General features: G+C 50.3%; 2 protein-coding genes across 2 annotated transcripts; one reads left to right on the forward strand and one right to left on the reverse strand.

The window, feature by feature from the left end:
- Nucleotides 1-787: 787 nt before the first annotated feature.
- On the forward strand, nucleotides 788-3,205 carry Fth1 (ferritin heavy chain 1). Its single transcript, XM_038334623.1, has 4 exons — nucleotides 788-1,068; nucleotides 2,346-2,492; nucleotides 2,668-2,793; nucleotides 2,891-3,205. The coding sequence occupies exons 1-4, from the start codon at nucleotides 955-957 to the stop codon at nucleotides 3,050-3,052; spliced, it is 549 nt and encodes a 182-aa protein (XP_038190551.1). The 5' UTR covers nucleotides 788-954; the 3' UTR covers nucleotides 3,053-3,205.
- Nucleotides 3,206-4,055: 850 nt separating this feature from the next.
- Best1 (bestrophin 1) lies at nucleotides 4,056-14,468 on the reverse strand. Its single transcript, XM_038313996.1, has 10 exons — nucleotides 14,317-14,468; nucleotides 12,065-12,159; nucleotides 11,594-11,827; nucleotides 10,854-11,008; nucleotides 10,421-10,498; nucleotides 9,441-9,593; nucleotides 8,547-8,627; nucleotides 8,095-8,246; nucleotides 4,689-5,053; nucleotides 4,056-4,411 (listed from the first exon to the last, which is right to left on the reverse strand). Exons 1-10 carry the CDS (start codon nucleotides 14,466-14,468, stop codon nucleotides 4,056-4,058), a joined length of 1,821 nt encoding a protein of 606 aa, XP_038169924.1.
- Between the last annotated feature and the right edge of the window lie 1,369 nt (nucleotides 14,469-15,837).

The following is a 15,837-nucleotide window of genomic DNA, read 5'->3' on the forward strand; positions in this document are numbered from 1 at the left end:
CCAAGGACAAAGTAACCCAAAGTTACTGAGAGTGATGAAGGAGACCATTTTGAAACAGATACACGTAGATAGCCAGAGGCCTCTCTTAATTTTCAGCATCACCGGGGACTTTCTCAGAAACCTAGATGGTTCGGCCCCAGGATTCCCCCTACAGAAGGCTGTCCCTGCTCTCCAGAGTAAACGCCCCCTCAACCTTTGTTTTTTTTTTTTTAACTGCCCGGAGCCATCTTTGCTGTCAACAAAAGGCCGGGGCTGCCAGAGTCAGAATGAGGGGGCGGACCTGAACCCCCTTCTCCCCAATAGGACCTCTACTCCTCCTTAACGCTTCTCTCCATAGACTGAAAGAGATAAAGCCGCTCTTTCCCAGTCCAAGTTATAACTCGATCGCCAGCTACACACACAACACCACGCTTCCATTTTCCTATTTGTAAGACGTATGTCACGATTTAACAACAACACGTACTGAGCTTAGGGATGTTCTGTGGGACTTGAAAATCTCCCTCCTCTGCACCCTCTGTCCCCAAGGATCCCAAGGACCCAGAAGCCACTGCCATAGGGCTGGAACCAACTACCACCCGCCACGGGGCACAAGAACAGGCGCTCCTTGCCAGGCACTGCGCTGGCAGAAGAACAGCGCCCATTGCGCAGCCTCCCACACAGGATCCCCGCCCGCGCCCTGCGGGTCCGGGCCGCACGCTCACCGGAAGGGGCGGGTCTCGGCGGCCCGCGGCGCTGATTGGCCAGAGCGCGGCCTGACGCGGACTCCCGCTATAAGAGCTGCCCGCTGGCCACCAGCGCCAGACGTTCTCGCCCGGAGTCGTCGCGGTTTCCTGCTTCAACAGTGCTTGAACGGAACCCGGCGCTCGACCCCTCCGACCCCAGCCGGCTGCTCCAAGCCAGAACCCTCTGCAACCTCGTCGCTCTGCCGCTCCAGCGTCGCCAGCCGCCGCCACCATGACCACCGCGTCTCCCTCGCAAGTGCGCCAGAACTACCACCAGGACTCGGAGGCTGCCATCAACCGCCAGATCAACCTGGAACTGTATGCCTCCTACGTCTACCTGTCTATGGTGAGCGCGGCCTGGCCTTTAGCGGGGCGGGAGTCAGCCGCGTCCTCCCCGGGGCCTCTGGGGGAGCGGGGCAGCAGGCGGAGTGCAGGCGGGGCGCGGGCTGGGGCGTGGCCAGCTGCAGGCCTCTCGGCGCCCTTCTGGAAAATGGAGTTTGCTGGGGCTCTCCCTGGGCAGCCCTGGCGCGCGATGTGTGTGTGTGGGGGGGGGGGGGGGTCCGAGCTATTAGCCCCTAGCAACTCTTTCAGAGACAGGCGCGTCGTTATATACACGCCCCCGTTCTTTGAGGTCTTAAGGCTGCTGGACTGTCAGCCCGTCCAATCAAGCCTGCAGTTAGGTGCTTTTTTTTTTCTTCGCTCTCTTCTCCGGTCACGTGGCCTGTAGGCTTCTCTGCCTCGGTATGCATCCTGCTCAAGTTCCTCTGAGTATGGCGGGGCTGCTTGGTCATGGTGTCGAATGGCAGCGTCGGGGCCTGGTGCAAAGAGGCTTATCTCTTGTGAGCGTACCTTGACCCCTTCTTAAGCAGCCGTCTCCACCTCTCCGCTCTGCTTATCACAGAGCCTCACTTGTATTGAAACGTTATCTCTAAGAATCGCCCCTTCTGCAGTCATCAGTGTCACCCGACTTTGTCCCTTGAGTACTATATCGGGTTTTGCCTCTGCGAGTTGTGACTTATTAACAGAAGCGGTGGGTAGTTGTTGGATAAAGCCCACCATCAGTTACTGGGCAAGGAAGTTTGCCATGCACTAATATGTTCCTGAAAAACAGGTTTGGGGCAGTGTAGTGAGAATCACGCTTTGATTGCCTTGTGATTGTGCGAATTATCCAAAAATAAGCGTTTTCCAAATAGATTTAAAACAGGCCTGGGCTTCTGTGGCTGTCAATTCTTTGGAATGTCCAAACACACCGATTGCCTGAAACTAAATCAAATCTCCTGATATGTTTGTGCTAAAGTACAATCCCCTCAGATGTCATCAGGCATGGTGTGTCAGGAAAAGCTTGTAAGCCTGTGTTAGCTGTTTTTTACATGAGGAAGGAGAAGAAAAATGGCTTCCCAGTTCAGACTGGGTACTCTAGCACCCTCCCCCTCGGACAAGTAGACATGGCCCTGGCTTAAAACTTTTTTCTCTGCACTAATACCGAGCCATAGGACACTTGCTGAAGCCAAGTTCCAAAGTCTTCCCCTCCTTACTGAGAGGAGCAGCAAATAGCCTAACACCTACAGCGATGCCAGCTGCCTCGCCGTGGGAACCTGTAACATGTACCCTTTGCTTTGTCAGTCTTGCTACTTCGACCGGGATGATGTGGCTCTGAGGAACTTTGCCAAATACTTTCTCCACCAATCTCATGAGGAAAGGGAACACGCTGAGAAACTGATGAAGCTGCAGAACGAGCGAGGCGGCCGGATCTTCCTGCAGGATATCAAGGTGAGGAGATGTAGGGCGTCTTACAGATGAGCAGAAGATGGGCAGACAGCAGTGATCAAAGACATCCAGGGAAACTGTTGTCAGAGGGAACTTAAGTCAAAGCATTGTGGTGAGGTGTTTACCAACAGGTTGATTGGTAGAGTCTGCGGATGAACTGACCTAACGCTCTTTTCAGAAACCAGACCGTGATGACTGGGAGAACGGGCTGAATGCAATGGAGTGTGCACTGCACCTGGAAAAGAGTGTGAATCAGTCACTACTGGAACTGCACAAACTGGCTACTGACAAAAATGACCCCCACGTGAGTATTGAAAACATGGGGGATGAATGGAGGCAGTCATTTGCCCCAGGGCTTGGGAGAGCTGACCAATGACTTTCTCCCATGTTCTCTTCCCTAGTTGTGTGACTTCATTGAGACGCATTACCTGAATGAGCAGGTGAAATCCATCAAGGAACTGGGTGACCATGTGACCAACTTGCGCAAGATGGGAGCCCCTGAAGCTGGCATGGCAGAATATCTGTTTGACAAGCACACCCTGGGACACAGTAATCAGAGCTAAGCTGATTTCCCCAAAGCCACAAGTGACTTTACTGGTCACTGAGGCAGTGCGTGCATGTCGGTCTGCCTTTATCTTTTCTAAAAGTCTCACCGAAACATCCGCTTAAGTTCTTTCATTTGTACCATTTCTTTAAATAAAGAATTTTGGTACCCAGCTGTTGTCTTGACTGAAGGTGTGTCAGCGTGCAGTTGTGTCCCTGTGACACTGATGACACCGAACACCTAAAAGAATACTTGTATTTATTAAACTCCTTAGTGTGGGGAAGATGGTATGACACAGGTGTGTGCGGACAGGATTGAGCCCCTGGTTCTGAATGACTTTGCCAGACTGTCTCAGGAACATATTCTTTGGGTGTCGACAGCTGTGTGCCTCTGACTGGATCAGTGTCCTGCTGGCATCCGTGCAAGATGAGGACCAGGCCAGGAAGCATCACTCTGAAGAAACACGTTAGGTGCCAGTTTCATCCCTAAGGAGGATTTGAGAAAGTTCCCCCATGAGTTGGGAAGTGCTCCACTTGGGATTTTATGAGGACTAAGGTTGAAGCTTATCTTAAACACACCCAGGAGATTTGTGACAATTGTCTAGCCCTAGAAACAAGTTAGACCAAAAAGGTGGACATTCCGATCACAGATGAAACCAAGAATGGGGAAGTGGGAAATCGACTCCCCATGTGATCAGTGTGGGGGTTGAAAGTTCCTAACTTGACAAATGTCCAAGAAATTTCAAAGAGAAGTAACATGATGTAGGCTCGTGACAGCTTTTCGGCTGCTTTGGAAGCCCTGAGAAGGTATCCCCAGGAGACCTGGCCAGTGCCTGGGGGTGGCCCATAGACAAGTGTTTGTCATCCAGCTGATAGAGCAGTAAGGCTGGCCTTTGGCCTACTACTAGAGACTTAGTACTATCTCAAGGCTTTTTGTCCACCATCCCCATAAAAAGTAAACAGCCTGGCCAACTACCCCCTTCCCCAAGATAGCCCACCCTCCAGCATTCTGTTAGTGTGGTTTCAGTTTCCAGAAGTGTTCTGAAGTGGGCAAAAGGCCTCCAACACATGGTTCTTGCCAAGGTGGCTGTTAACTATGTGGGGACATAGGTCCCCAGACCCATCACCAATAATGGGATCTTTAGATACTGGGTCACAAACGTGGCAATACAGTTCCTCATCGGGGTGGACAGACCTGTTTTCCAAGGTGGGATGGGGTTCTACATGGTCCTTCAGTATGGTGTGCATGTTGATTGGCTGCTGGTCCAAATGGGGTTCTCTAGGATATCCTGTAGGACTCTTTGGAATGTTCAAGTTAAACTCCACAGTTTTCTTCTTCATGTGACTGCCTTCTTGTTGCTCCGGGGAAGCCACATCACCTAGGAGCAATTCAACGTTGGTCTTGAGAAATTGCCTGGATGTCAAAAGCACTTCCCACTCCAGAGGACCCGAGTTTGGTCCCCAGCACCCATACCTGGCAGCTCACAGCTGCCTATAACTCCAGCTCCAGGAGATCAAACACCCTCTTCTGGCCTCAGTTACCAGCACACATGTGACATATACTCAAAAATACATACACACATACATCTTTAAAACAAAGTGTTCTTGGTCTCAGAAGTCATGGGTGTGTTAGGCTTTTGTCTTTAGTGTCCATACCTGTGACTAAGTAAGGCTTGGAGGGAGCTGACTGCTCAGGAGGGAAGACCATGGGAGTGTGGCTGAGGGGTGTCTGTGGGGCACTGTGATAGCCTGGCCTCTCAAACAGTGGAGCAGCCCTGAAGATGTCCAGATTCTTAAATCTCCAGGCATTATCTTCCTGGTCACTAGAGTTCTTCCTGGAGTTATGCTGGCTCTCGAGGTAGGAGTCCTTCTTGGACCACAATAGTTTGGTCTTTGAGTCTGTCCTGGGAGGTTGGTGGTCATTGGACTGCAGCCCTAAGAAGCGGCTAATGACACTGCCGTGATTGTTCTCGTCGTCGTCCTCCTCGTTTGGCTGAAATTCCATGTCTTCTTTCTGCAGGCTGGAAGGAAAAGGTGTGCACAGGACTAAGTGGGTGGACCTGAAAGATGGGCACAGGTCTCTGGTCAGGACCGAGGCTGCACAGCCTTCCCAGTGCCTCAGCTCTCACCTCTTCTTCCCAGGGAGTCTCTTAAGGCCTAGTTCACTCTAGGCTCCCTCTTCCTCACTGGCAACATTCAGTTCCCCAGCCTAGCGTTACAGATTTGGGGAGTGGGGGGGGAGAGGGGGCGGGAGGGTGTGCCTGTGTATGCCTATGTGAAAGCCAGAGGATAATCTCTGTTTGCATTTTCAGGAATGCCATCTACCTTCTTTGGGACAGGGTCTCCCATTAGCCTCAAACTCAACAGTCAGGCTAGTCTATCTGGCAAGCAATCTACAGGGATCTTTCTGCATCTTCCTCTTCACTAGGATTACAAGTGCGTGCCACCATGCCTGTCACTGTCATGTGTGTTCTGGAGATCAAACTTGGGCCTTCCTGCTTTTACCAAGAGTAATTCCCTGAATCCCATGGGCTCCTGTTTATCAGCCACCCTGTTCAAGCATCTCTTTCCAGGCAATGGGAATATCTGCTCCTGGTAAAGCCAGCTCAGATAAGGCCCAGTAGTGTCCACGCAAAACCAAGAATTTATGTTTCCCAGTGGGGAACAGTATCTTCCAAAAGGGTGTTTGGCTTCCTGGCAGCAGACTTCCTGAGGCTTCAGGATCTTTATTTAGCCTGTAAGAAAAAGCTTCTTACCCAGAGTAGAGCCTTTGCCCACATCCAAAGTCTCCCTGGCTCTAAGACCTACATGCAGGCCCAGAAAATCAAAAGCAACCTCTGTTCTGCATCCTGCCCAGCCTTCGGCCATAGGTTGGAGCTTGCTCAACTCACTAGCTTTGCACAGTCCCTGGAGGGAGGGACCCCACGCAGCTTCAGTGCTGGTGTTCAGATGAAACAGGTTCAAAAGCATCTTCCAAAATTATCCTAGCTAATTCTGATTTCAGTTCAATGGACTCTTTGGGTCATAAAAGAACAATGAGAAAACAGCACAGTACAGTGTGCAAATTATGTCAGATACTCCAGCACCCTCTCAGCTCTGTCACCCAGAGAACTGTGTGGGATGCAAGAAGGCCCATTTGGCCCACTGTATCCAGGAGGAATTCAGATGAAATGGGATTGTGCGGTAGCTGTGGGTGGAAGGAGACCTTTCTCTGTAGGACAGTCTATTCAGGAGACTGGGACTCCCTCACTGTCCCTCCTCTACCCCAGGCTTCCCATACTTCCGTGTCCACACAAAGGCTAGTTTTTCTGGTCAGAGTTAGAAAGCCGGTCTCAGCATCTCACTGCATCGTCAGGCACTAGCTGCCCTTGGAAAGGTCCTGTTTCTTCCTAGGCCTCTACACAAGGGAGTAGAGACTGGATCAGAGGGCCTCACACAGCACTGTGGAGGGTTAAGAGTGTGGAGGTAGCTGGGTGTGGTGGTGCACAGCAAGTCTTTAATTCCAGAGGCAGGAGGATCTTTGTGAGTTCTAGGCCAGCCTGTCTAAACAGTGAGCTGTGTACAGAGATCTGTCTCAAGAAAATAGTAATAGTAATAATAATAATAATAATAATAATAATAATAATAATAATAATGGTAGAGCCACAGAGTGATAGTTCCCACCTATAGTCCTAGGCCTGGAGAGGCTGAAGCAGGAGAATTGTGAATTCAAGGCTAGCCTGGGCTGTCAAAGATTCAAAGCCAGCTTGGACTACATAGTAAGACACTTGTCTTCAACAAAACAAAACACCAAAAGCCAAGGTAGTAGAACCTGTCTGCAACCCCCCAGCAACATAGTGAGTATGTTTCTTCCTGTTTGAGACTACCTCAAGGAAAACCAACCAAAGATAAAGAATGTGGCTCTTTCTCTTCGGGTCGTAGGCGCTTCAGGAGCCGCCGGTTATCCAGCTCAGAGTGACAGGTGGCCCGGGCTGAGGAGCCCCAGCCCTCATCTTATGTCACTCCTGTAGGTCCAGCCATGGCCAAGTCCAAGACCCACACCACATACAATGGCACAGAAATGGCATCAAGAAACCCCAGTCACAAAGATACGAATCTCTCGAGGGGGTCGACCCCAAGTTCCTGAGGAACATGCACTTTGCCAAGAAGCACAACAAGAAAGGCCTGAAGAAGACGCAGGCAAATAATGCAAAGGCCATGGGTGCACGTGCGGAGGCCATCAAGGCCCTGGTGAAGCCCCAGGTGGTGAAGCCCAAGGTGCCAAAGGGCCCCAGCCGCAAACTCACCCGTCTTGCTTTCATCGCTCACCCCAAGCTTGGGAAGCGGATTAGAAGCTACATGGCCAGGGGTTGTAGGCTCCAAAAAACAAAGCCCAAGGTTCAAGCCAAGGCAGAGGCCTCAGCTGCAGCTCAGGCTCCCAAAGGTGCCCAGGCCCCTGTGAAGGCCCCATAAAAAGGCCTCAGTCTGCCAGTGTGAAGACAGATGAACTGGTGTGGATAGCTATACAGTATTTGCAGATGGTCAGGACCTTGTGCTGTTTTTACAAATAAACTTGAGGCAAGTTCTGTTGAAAGAAAGAAAGAAAGAGAGAGAGAGAGAGAGAGAGAGAGAGAGAGAGAGAGAGAGAGAGAGAGAGAGAGAGAGAGAGAGAGAAAGAAAGAATGTGGAGCTGGAGCTAGAGAGCTAGCTCACATGTGTTCTTTCTCACGTAACTTTGGGCTGGGCAACTTTATTGTCCCTTTTAAACTTACTTAATTGTCTGAAAAGTAGAGATAACAAAGGTTATTGGGAGGGAAAAAAAATGAATGTCTGTAAAAAGCATAGTCCAAGTTGGGCAGTGGCAGCCCACGCCTTTAATCCCAGCACTTAGGAGGCAGAGGCAGGTGGAGCTCAGTGAGTTTGTGGCCAGCCTGGTCTACAGAGTGAGTTCCAGGACAGCCAGTCCACTAGCTGGTCCTTACTGGCATGCATTGTGTGGTAGTAGCAAGAACGGTTCCAAGTTGCTAGGGAAGCCTTACTTGAGCGTTTCCGTTTCCTCGCCCAGGTCTCTGGCATTGCCTACCTGATGTTGAAGGTAGAGCCCAAGAAGGATGACCGACGAGACTGGGCAGAAGCAGCTGTGTAGGGAGGTTGAGGCTCTATCTCATTCCAGTACATGTCACGCTCCATGGGAGGCAAATCCTGGTGCATCTCATCCACAGACAACAGTGATACCTGGTTGCCAAGGACAGAGGGGAGTATCCAATAGCATGGGCAACCCAGACAGGAGCATGAGCTTGAGTGCCGCCTTAGGGGCCTCAGTTCCCCCTGCCCCCCCCGTGGTATGGAAGAGACTCATGCTTACTTACAGCCTCCAGAGTTGAGGTGTGAGTCCTGGGAGTGAATGATTGACTGAGAAAAGGGTTAATGTTTGAGAAGGGGAGGATATTTGCTGTGGAGTCAAACTGCTGAGGCCCCTCTTGGGATCCAGTTTGAGAAAGATCCATGGCACAGTCTTCCCCCCTTCCCCCATACCTGAAGGTTTCTGTCAATGATAAAGTTGGTCTCAAAATCATCATCATCCTCTCCGAAAGGGTTGATGAGCTGCTCTGCCACCTTGGGGATGGGGGTGGGGGTGGGGTGAGGCTCTGAGAACCTTGACACCCTGGTTCCCATCCTAAGCCTTGGGTCCTGCCATTTCCACTCACTCGTGATACCCTTCCTGCCTGTCTTCAAGGCCACAGCATTGGGCCCGAGCACCCTCCCCACGGGGCTTCCATGTACTTGGTCTCTGCTGTTCTGCTCCTCTCACCCTCATGAGGCAACCTACCCCCGAAGACCAGCTGTCCCTTCCTATGTCACTCTGCCGAATCACCACCTTGATCCCACTCGAGTAACTAACTCACCTCAGGTTGCATTGATTCTTTTGTACACTTATTTATTTCCCAATGCGCATGGATTTGTTGTTTCATGGTGTTAGAGACAAGTGCTAAGGCTGTGCTGAATTACAGTGGGCAGGAGGGGCGTGTCCTGGACACTAATATCTAAAACACTAAAGCAAAGCTCCACAGGGGTGATGACCGTTTTGTGGGTCCAGGGGACATCCTGATAGCTAGTGAGGCACCTCAGATAATTTTAAGCATAAAAGTAGTATAATCTAGATGAGCTTTTAGAAAACAAAGGTAACTGGGAGAAGGTATATGGAGACTACAATTCTCTCTCTCTCTCTCTCTCTCTCTCTCTCTCTCTGTGTGTGTGTGTGTGTGTGTATGTGTTGGACAGAATAGTTTGTGTGTGTGTATGCTCATGCATGTGTGATATGCATGACCTCCTTTTTTAGCTGCTTTATCTCCCTCCCAGGTGGCTGCTGGCCATAGCCCCTCAGTCCATGCCTATAGCATGGGGAGGGTAGTATCCAGTGAGGCCTACCTTCAGCCAGCCCATGTAAAATAAGAATTGTAGGATTGTGAAGATAGGTACAACGAGGTCCATCTCATGACCTGGGTAGTTCTTGGCTGGGTTCAAAAACTGCCGTCCCACCAAGCATGCAAGGAAAAAGCTGTATACTGCCACTGTTACCACCTGGAAGGAGAAAAGGCTCAGGTGCAGGAAAAGGGCTAAGCAGAGACCCACCCTGGAATTGGAAGCCCTCAGGCTTTGAGTCTAAAGCCTTCCTTGGACCTCCACACTCATGTGACTGAGTTTCTGTTTGCCTTTTTTTTATTTGTTTTTTGCCTGGTGTGTGTTGTTGTTGTTGTTGTTGTTGTTGTTGTTTTACTTTAATTTTTTGAAACAGGGTTCATGTAGCCCAGGCTGGCAGGAAACTCACTATGTAGTCAAGGATGACCTTGAACTCTGCCCCTCTGGCCACCAGATCCCTAGTGCTGGAAACACAGATGTGTGCCTCCATGTCCAGTTTCATGCAACGCCGAAGATCAAACCCTGGGATTCATGCATGTGCCAAGCACAGCCCAGTGAGCTCTACCCCATTTGCTCCTCTTTAAGACCAGGATGGGGGCTGGAGAGACGGCTCAGAGGTTAAGAGCACTGGCTGTTCTTCCAGAGATCCTAAGTTCAATTACCAGCAACCACATGGTGACTCACGACCATCTGTAATAAAATCTGGTACCCCTTCATCTATAATAAAATCTGGTACCCCTTCATCTATAATAAAATCTGGTACCCTTTTTTGGTGTGCCAGCAGAACACTGTATACATAGTAAATAAATAAATCTTAAAAAAAAAAAAAAGACTAGGATTCTCACATACCCTCCCCTGGGCTGGACCAGGCAGGAGCACAGATGCCTTGACCTCAATACTAGGAAGAATCTTCCAAGTCCAGGTCTAACTCCCAGGATGGGAATCTGTACTCAGCCTCTAGGGAAAAGCCTCACCAGTCTCGTCCTTACCTGTGTATACACCAGCGGGATGCTGATCCAGTCATAGGCATACAGATGTCCACACTGAGTACGCAAGGTGCACATCTCCTGGAGGGTGGGGGAGAGGGAGGAGGTGCTGGCCGCCACCTGTTCCCCCAGAACCTCCCACAGCTCTCCCCCAGATATAATGCAATGATGTTAATGTGATAGCTTTGGCTGTGTGGTCACAGACAGTTCACTAGACCTCTGTGTCTCAGTAGCTTCATCTAGCAAAAAAGAGCCAGGACTTCACAGGCTCACTCAGAGAGGGGACAGAGGGGAGATTTGGAGAGGGGCCACTTTGGGCTGTGGATTCTTGTTCAAAAATATCATACACCACCAGGACAGGCTGGGGGAAGAGCATCCAGCCTTCTCTTTAAAGGAAGCCACAACCCTTCCCACTGCATCCCATCTGTGGGCTCACATTTATCAGGCTCTGGAGCAGGACAGAGTCCCGGATTCGACCTCCAACATAGGCTTTCATTGACAGGTTGGCAAACCACACCCAGGGCACCCAGTATGTGTTGTGTGGTAGGCCCAACTTCTGCAACTGCTTATATTCCCCAGGGGTCATAAAGCCTGCAGGGCAGAGTGGACAAGGCAACAGGTAACCCTGCAAAAGAAGGTAGTCTGCACCAGGAAACCCAGCCAGCCTGTCTGAGCTCCTAGGGATTTCTGTGCTCTTTTAATATGTTTGTTTCAACACACAAAATGACTGAGCCCCAGTTAGGTGCTGTTCTGGATCACATGGGATAGGAGGTGGGAGGGTAGAGGGCTTTGCTATTAGCTAGAGTCAGGCCCTGGAAAAGTGAAGTGAAAGACAAGGACCCATGTTAAGCCATCCAGTCTGGAAACCGGAAATCAGGACAGGCAGAGAGAAAGGACGTAGATCCAAGTTCCATCAGTCCCCAAACCCCTTCATTTAGCCCTGAAGGGTTCTTAACCTTTCTCAAATCCTTACTTTTTTAGTTTACTCTGGCCTCGCCCCACTTCTAGCACTGATTCTGGCCTGCCCAATTCTGTCCCAATTCCTGCCCCACCTCAACCTCTTCAAGTCCAGAGGACTTTGGCTCCACCCAGCGTCAGCTCCTGCCACTCCAAGTCTCAGGTCACGCCTCGGGTCAGCTCCGGCCTGAGGACCCGCCCACTCCAGGTACTGCCTACCGGCTTGCACCAGGTGTTGAAGACTGGGGAAGCGCTTGTAGACCGCGGTGCTGATGCTGCGCAGGATGAGCACTTGGCCCAGGATGGCATACCGGATGAGTGTGCGCCGCAGCAGCCGACCTTGCTCGTCCTTGCCCTCCACGAAGCCTGACACCTGGCTCATGAGGCGGTCGGGCCAAGGCAAGCTCTCGTACTGGTTCCACCAGCGGGTCACCACCAACGTCACATAGAAACCTGGGCAGGAGGGATGAGGAACGAGGGGCGAGGGGACGGGCTGTGGCCAGAGACCAGCGCCGGGAAAAGCCTCGGTTCCTCTGTCCTTCTGATACATGTGGGCCCAGCCTCAACATGTATAGAAGACCACTGGCCCATCTTACCCCACTCCCCGCCTCTGGTGGAGGCCCGCCCATTGTGTGCCTGGAACTAGGGGGACGAACACTGGACCCCGAACAGCCGCAAGGGGGCGCTCACCCAGAACAAAGGATATAGGGATGAGCTGAATGTAGTTGTCGCAGTACAGAGCCAGCTTCTCAAACAACAGCTGCTGGTCATTCGTGAGAGCCATTCTGAGAGTGAAAGAGGCATTGAGAGAAGTGTCTAAGAATGTGTTCCTACTCCCCGCCGGGGTGGGTGGGGGGAAGAGTTGGGGCTATCTGGACTATCTGGATGTTGTCCTTTCAACTGGTCTGGCCCAGGTACCCTTCTGGTCAAGGTGGGTTCTTGGAAGAGGTTACTTTGGGCTTTGTGAATGTGTGTATGTGGTGGGTGCTCTCTCTCTCTCTCTCTCTCTCTCTCTCTCTCTCTCTCTCTCTCTCTCTCTCTCTCTCTCTCTCTCTCTCTCTCTCTGTGTGTGTATCTATGGAACCCAGCTCTTACTTAGTTAGGAAAATACTCCACTCCAGCACTGAGATATATTATATTCCCAGTCCTTTACTGACCCTTTTGAACAAACCCAGGGACAGTTGTTTAAAAGTGGTTGACAGAACTGGAATGATAATTCAGTGGTTAAGAACATTTGTTGCTCTTGCAAAAGAACCAGATTCAGTTCCCAGCATCCATGTGGCAACTTAGAATTATCTGTAACTCCAGTTCCAGGGGGATCTGATGCCCTCTTCTGGTCTCCTTGAGCAATGCACACACATGGTGCACATACATACATACCAGTAAAGCACTCATACACATAAAATAAAAATAAATAAATCTAAAAAAAATAAATAAAAGCAGGTGGAAATGAAGGGTTTGGTGTTTTTAGAAAGTATAAGGTAGAAGACTTGGTAGCTCAGTTGGCACAGTGCTTGCCTAACACAAGTAAGTTCATAGGTTCAATCTTCGCACCACATGTGGGACTGAACCCAAGCATGATGTCACACACCAAAAAAAAAAAAAAAAAAAAAAAAAAAAAAAAAAAAAAAAAAAAAAAAAAAGGAAGGTGGAAAGGGATGGCCAGGCTGAGCATCTGGTTTTAGGGCAATGAAGTGACTCTTGATGGTACTCTAATGGTACATGCATGTCATGGAAAATACATTTGTCCAAACCCATAGGATGCAGGAAACCATGCATGAGCCCTATTGAAAACTATGTACTTCTAGTGACACAAGGAAAGTTCCCTGACTGCAGCAAAGGTGCCAATGTGTGGCTGTGCTTTGCTAAAGTAGAGGGTGGGATGGGCACAGATGAGAAAGCTTTGTAGTACCAGAATTAGAGGTATTTTATATTTTTCTTTTTCTTTTCTTTTTTTCCCTTTTTTTTGGGGGGGGGGTTGGAGTCTGGAACTAGCTCTTGTAGACCAGGATGGCCTTGAACTCACAGAGATCCGCCTGCCTCTGCCTCCCGAGTGCCACCACCACCCAGCATTTTGTATTTTTCAGTACATGGTAGAATGATTGCTTTTTAATTTTTGTGTATTTATTTCTTGTGTGTGTGTGTGAGAGAGAGATCAAGTATGTGTGTACGTGTACCGTACACATGCATGGAGTTCAGAGAACAGAGTGTGGCAGTTGGTGCTCTCCTGTAATTTGTGGGTCCTGGGGATTGAGCTCAAATCCTCAGGCTCAACTGTAGGTACCTCCAATTACAGAGCCATCTCTCCAGCCCATGCTTTTTTCACTTCAAATGTTATCAGGTATTCTATGACTATACCTGCCCGGCATTCTTTTGTTCATAAAAACATTTTCTTGAAATAGGCGTGTTAAACTGTATTGTGGCAGCCTGCATAGGATTGCTCAGGCCTGTGTTCCAGGTCCCTCCCTGGGTTGGAGAGAAAGAGCTCCTGAGTCACTTCTGGTCTGGTCTGGTGTGTGTGTGTGTGTGTGTGTGTATGTACGTATGCACATGTGTGTGTGCATGTTGGGGATCAAACCCAAGATGACACACGTGTCAGGAATCCCTTCTGGTCTGATTTGTGGTGTGTGCATGTGTGTATGCATATGTATGCATGTGTGCGTGCATGCATGTGTGTTGGGAATCGAGCCCAAGATGACACACATATCTGGCAAATATTTCTCTAAGCTACATGCCCAGCTGGGTTTTTTTCTTTCTTTCTTTTCTTTTCTTTTTCTTCCCAGCCTCCACCCCCAGTGGCCAGAACCTGGCTGGAAGTTCAGCTCAGTCTTATAAACAAGCTGGAACAATGGACCCTCTCCTTCCCAACTCCTCCCATTTTCACTGCAGGCTTGGAGAGCCCTCCTGCAGATGCTCCACCCTCCACCCCCCGACTCTCTTACCTATAGACTCCACGAATGGCATAGTAGAGAACCATGAAGATGAGGAATTCCCCGTACAGCAGCTTGTAGATGCTGCCACGCCAGCACAGGAGCAGGCAAGAGAAGGAACCGAGACGGGCATCGGCTACTTTGTTTGTGTAGGTGATAGTCATGACTTGGCACTGGGCAACAGCAGGTGGGCTTGGGTCCTGGTCAGCAGGCAGAGGGTGACACAGAGGGATAGGGTAGGAACACATGAAGACCTTGGGCAGGTCTGTGACTTGCCGTGTGCCCATGACAAAGGCGGCTGCAAGGGCAGCAGCAACATTCACACAGAGCTCAGGGTCTCAGAGCCAGGCAGCACGAGTGCTCCGCCCGGTTCCCCAGCTTCCTCAACTGCACTGAAGTGAGTAGCTCAGGGATACAGGCTAGTCCTGCTCACAGCCATGTCCCCATTCCCAGCACACAGTCTGAAAGGAGGAAATGCCCTGCTAATAGTTACTGGATGGTGACCCCAGAGCCTCTTCACCTGCTGCTGTAACCAACTCAGGGGGCACTTCCATCTTGGGTCATTTCCTAGGAGAAATGTCCCCAGCCATCCTACTGGAAATAATGCCTCAGTTGTCACCAGTGGTGTCGTCCCACTTTGCTTGATCCTTCTACGAGTTATCTGAAGTCATGTGACACAGTCTACTCCTGCTTACTGTTTATTCTCTTCTCCCACTGGAAGCCCTTAACGTATTCTTGGAGCGGGTGCTCAATACAAACTGATTAAAGCCTCGATTGACTACTCCCTTTCCACCGTACAGAGTCAATCTTCCCCACATGTGCGCCAATATGTGCCCATCACACCCACAATCACCCACCCCTTAAGGTCCGCAAAGCCCCAGCTCTGTCCACTTGGGCAACCTCTACTCACAGGCAGGGTTCCGGCAGTTCAAGCAACCCCATAAGTCCTGGCCACTGGGTTGATGGGACTCCCTGAGACCCTGAGGCAGGTACCCCTGGCCATACTTAGAGGCTGGCACTGCCCACCTACATATGTACTGAGTTGCCACCTGACTTTCTAAGCCAAAGCTTGAACAAAGGAGCCCTTGTCTCGGCCCCTCCTGTAATCTGCTCAAGTGAAGCAGCCAGCCCTGCCTGGGCAGTGTTCCTCTAATTCCTTCCTGGGGGTGTTGAGCTAAGAAAAGGCCTGGAATTGAGGAGTACACCCCTTCTTCCATGGCTCTAAACTTTAGAATCAAGAAATCTGTGTGGCCACCACTGTGTCCTGATTTCTGAGGTCTTTCAGAGAAAGTTGGGGGCAGGATTAAGCCTCATCTAAGGTACCAGGAGTTCAGGGGAATAAATTTTGTCCAGGCCTCTAGAGGCCCCTCCAGAAATGACTATAGCCTGCTGCCACAAGTCCCTGGCTTCTAGTGACCTGTGTGCTAGCCCTGACTGGGCCTCAGCATCAGCATCTCAAAAGGATGTATTGCTTTGGAATTTCATCAGCACAGTAACAGCAATCTGCATGCACTGGTAAGAGGCTCTGATTGG

Source organism: Arvicola amphibius, chromosome 1 (genome assembly GCF_903992535.2).
Source record: "Arvicola amphibius chromosome 1, mArvAmp1.2, whole genome shotgun sequence".
Lineage (NCBI taxonomy): Eukaryota > Metazoa > Chordata > Mammalia > Rodentia > Cricetidae > Arvicola > Arvicola amphibius.

Bases quoted from the DNA above. Each gene is read 5' to 3' on its own strand.
- Fth1 (XM_038334623.1), top strand. From the start codon at position 955: ATGACCACCGCGTCTCCCTCGCAAGTGCGCCAGAACTACCACCAGGAC. The intron at 2,493-2,667 runs GTGAGGAGATGT...CGCTCTTTTCAG, and splicing joins TCTTCCTGCAGGATATCAAG to AAACCAGACCGTGATGACTG. The intron at 2,794-2,890 runs GTGAGTATTGAA...TCTCTTCCCTAG, and splicing joins CTGACAAAAATGACCCCCAC to TTGTGTGACTTCATTGAGAC.
- Best1 (XM_038313996.1), bottom strand. From the start codon at position 14,468: ATGACTATCACCTACACAAACAAAGTAGCCGATGCCCGTCTCGGTTCC. The intron at 8,628-9,440 runs GTAGGCCTCACT...CCCATCCCCAAG, and splicing joins TTTACATGGGCTGGCTGAAG to GTGGCAGAGCAGCTCATCAA. The intron at 4,412-4,688 runs GTATGGACACTA...AATTGCTCCTAG, and splicing joins CAAGCCTTACTTAGTCACAG to GTGATGTGGCTTCCCCGGAG.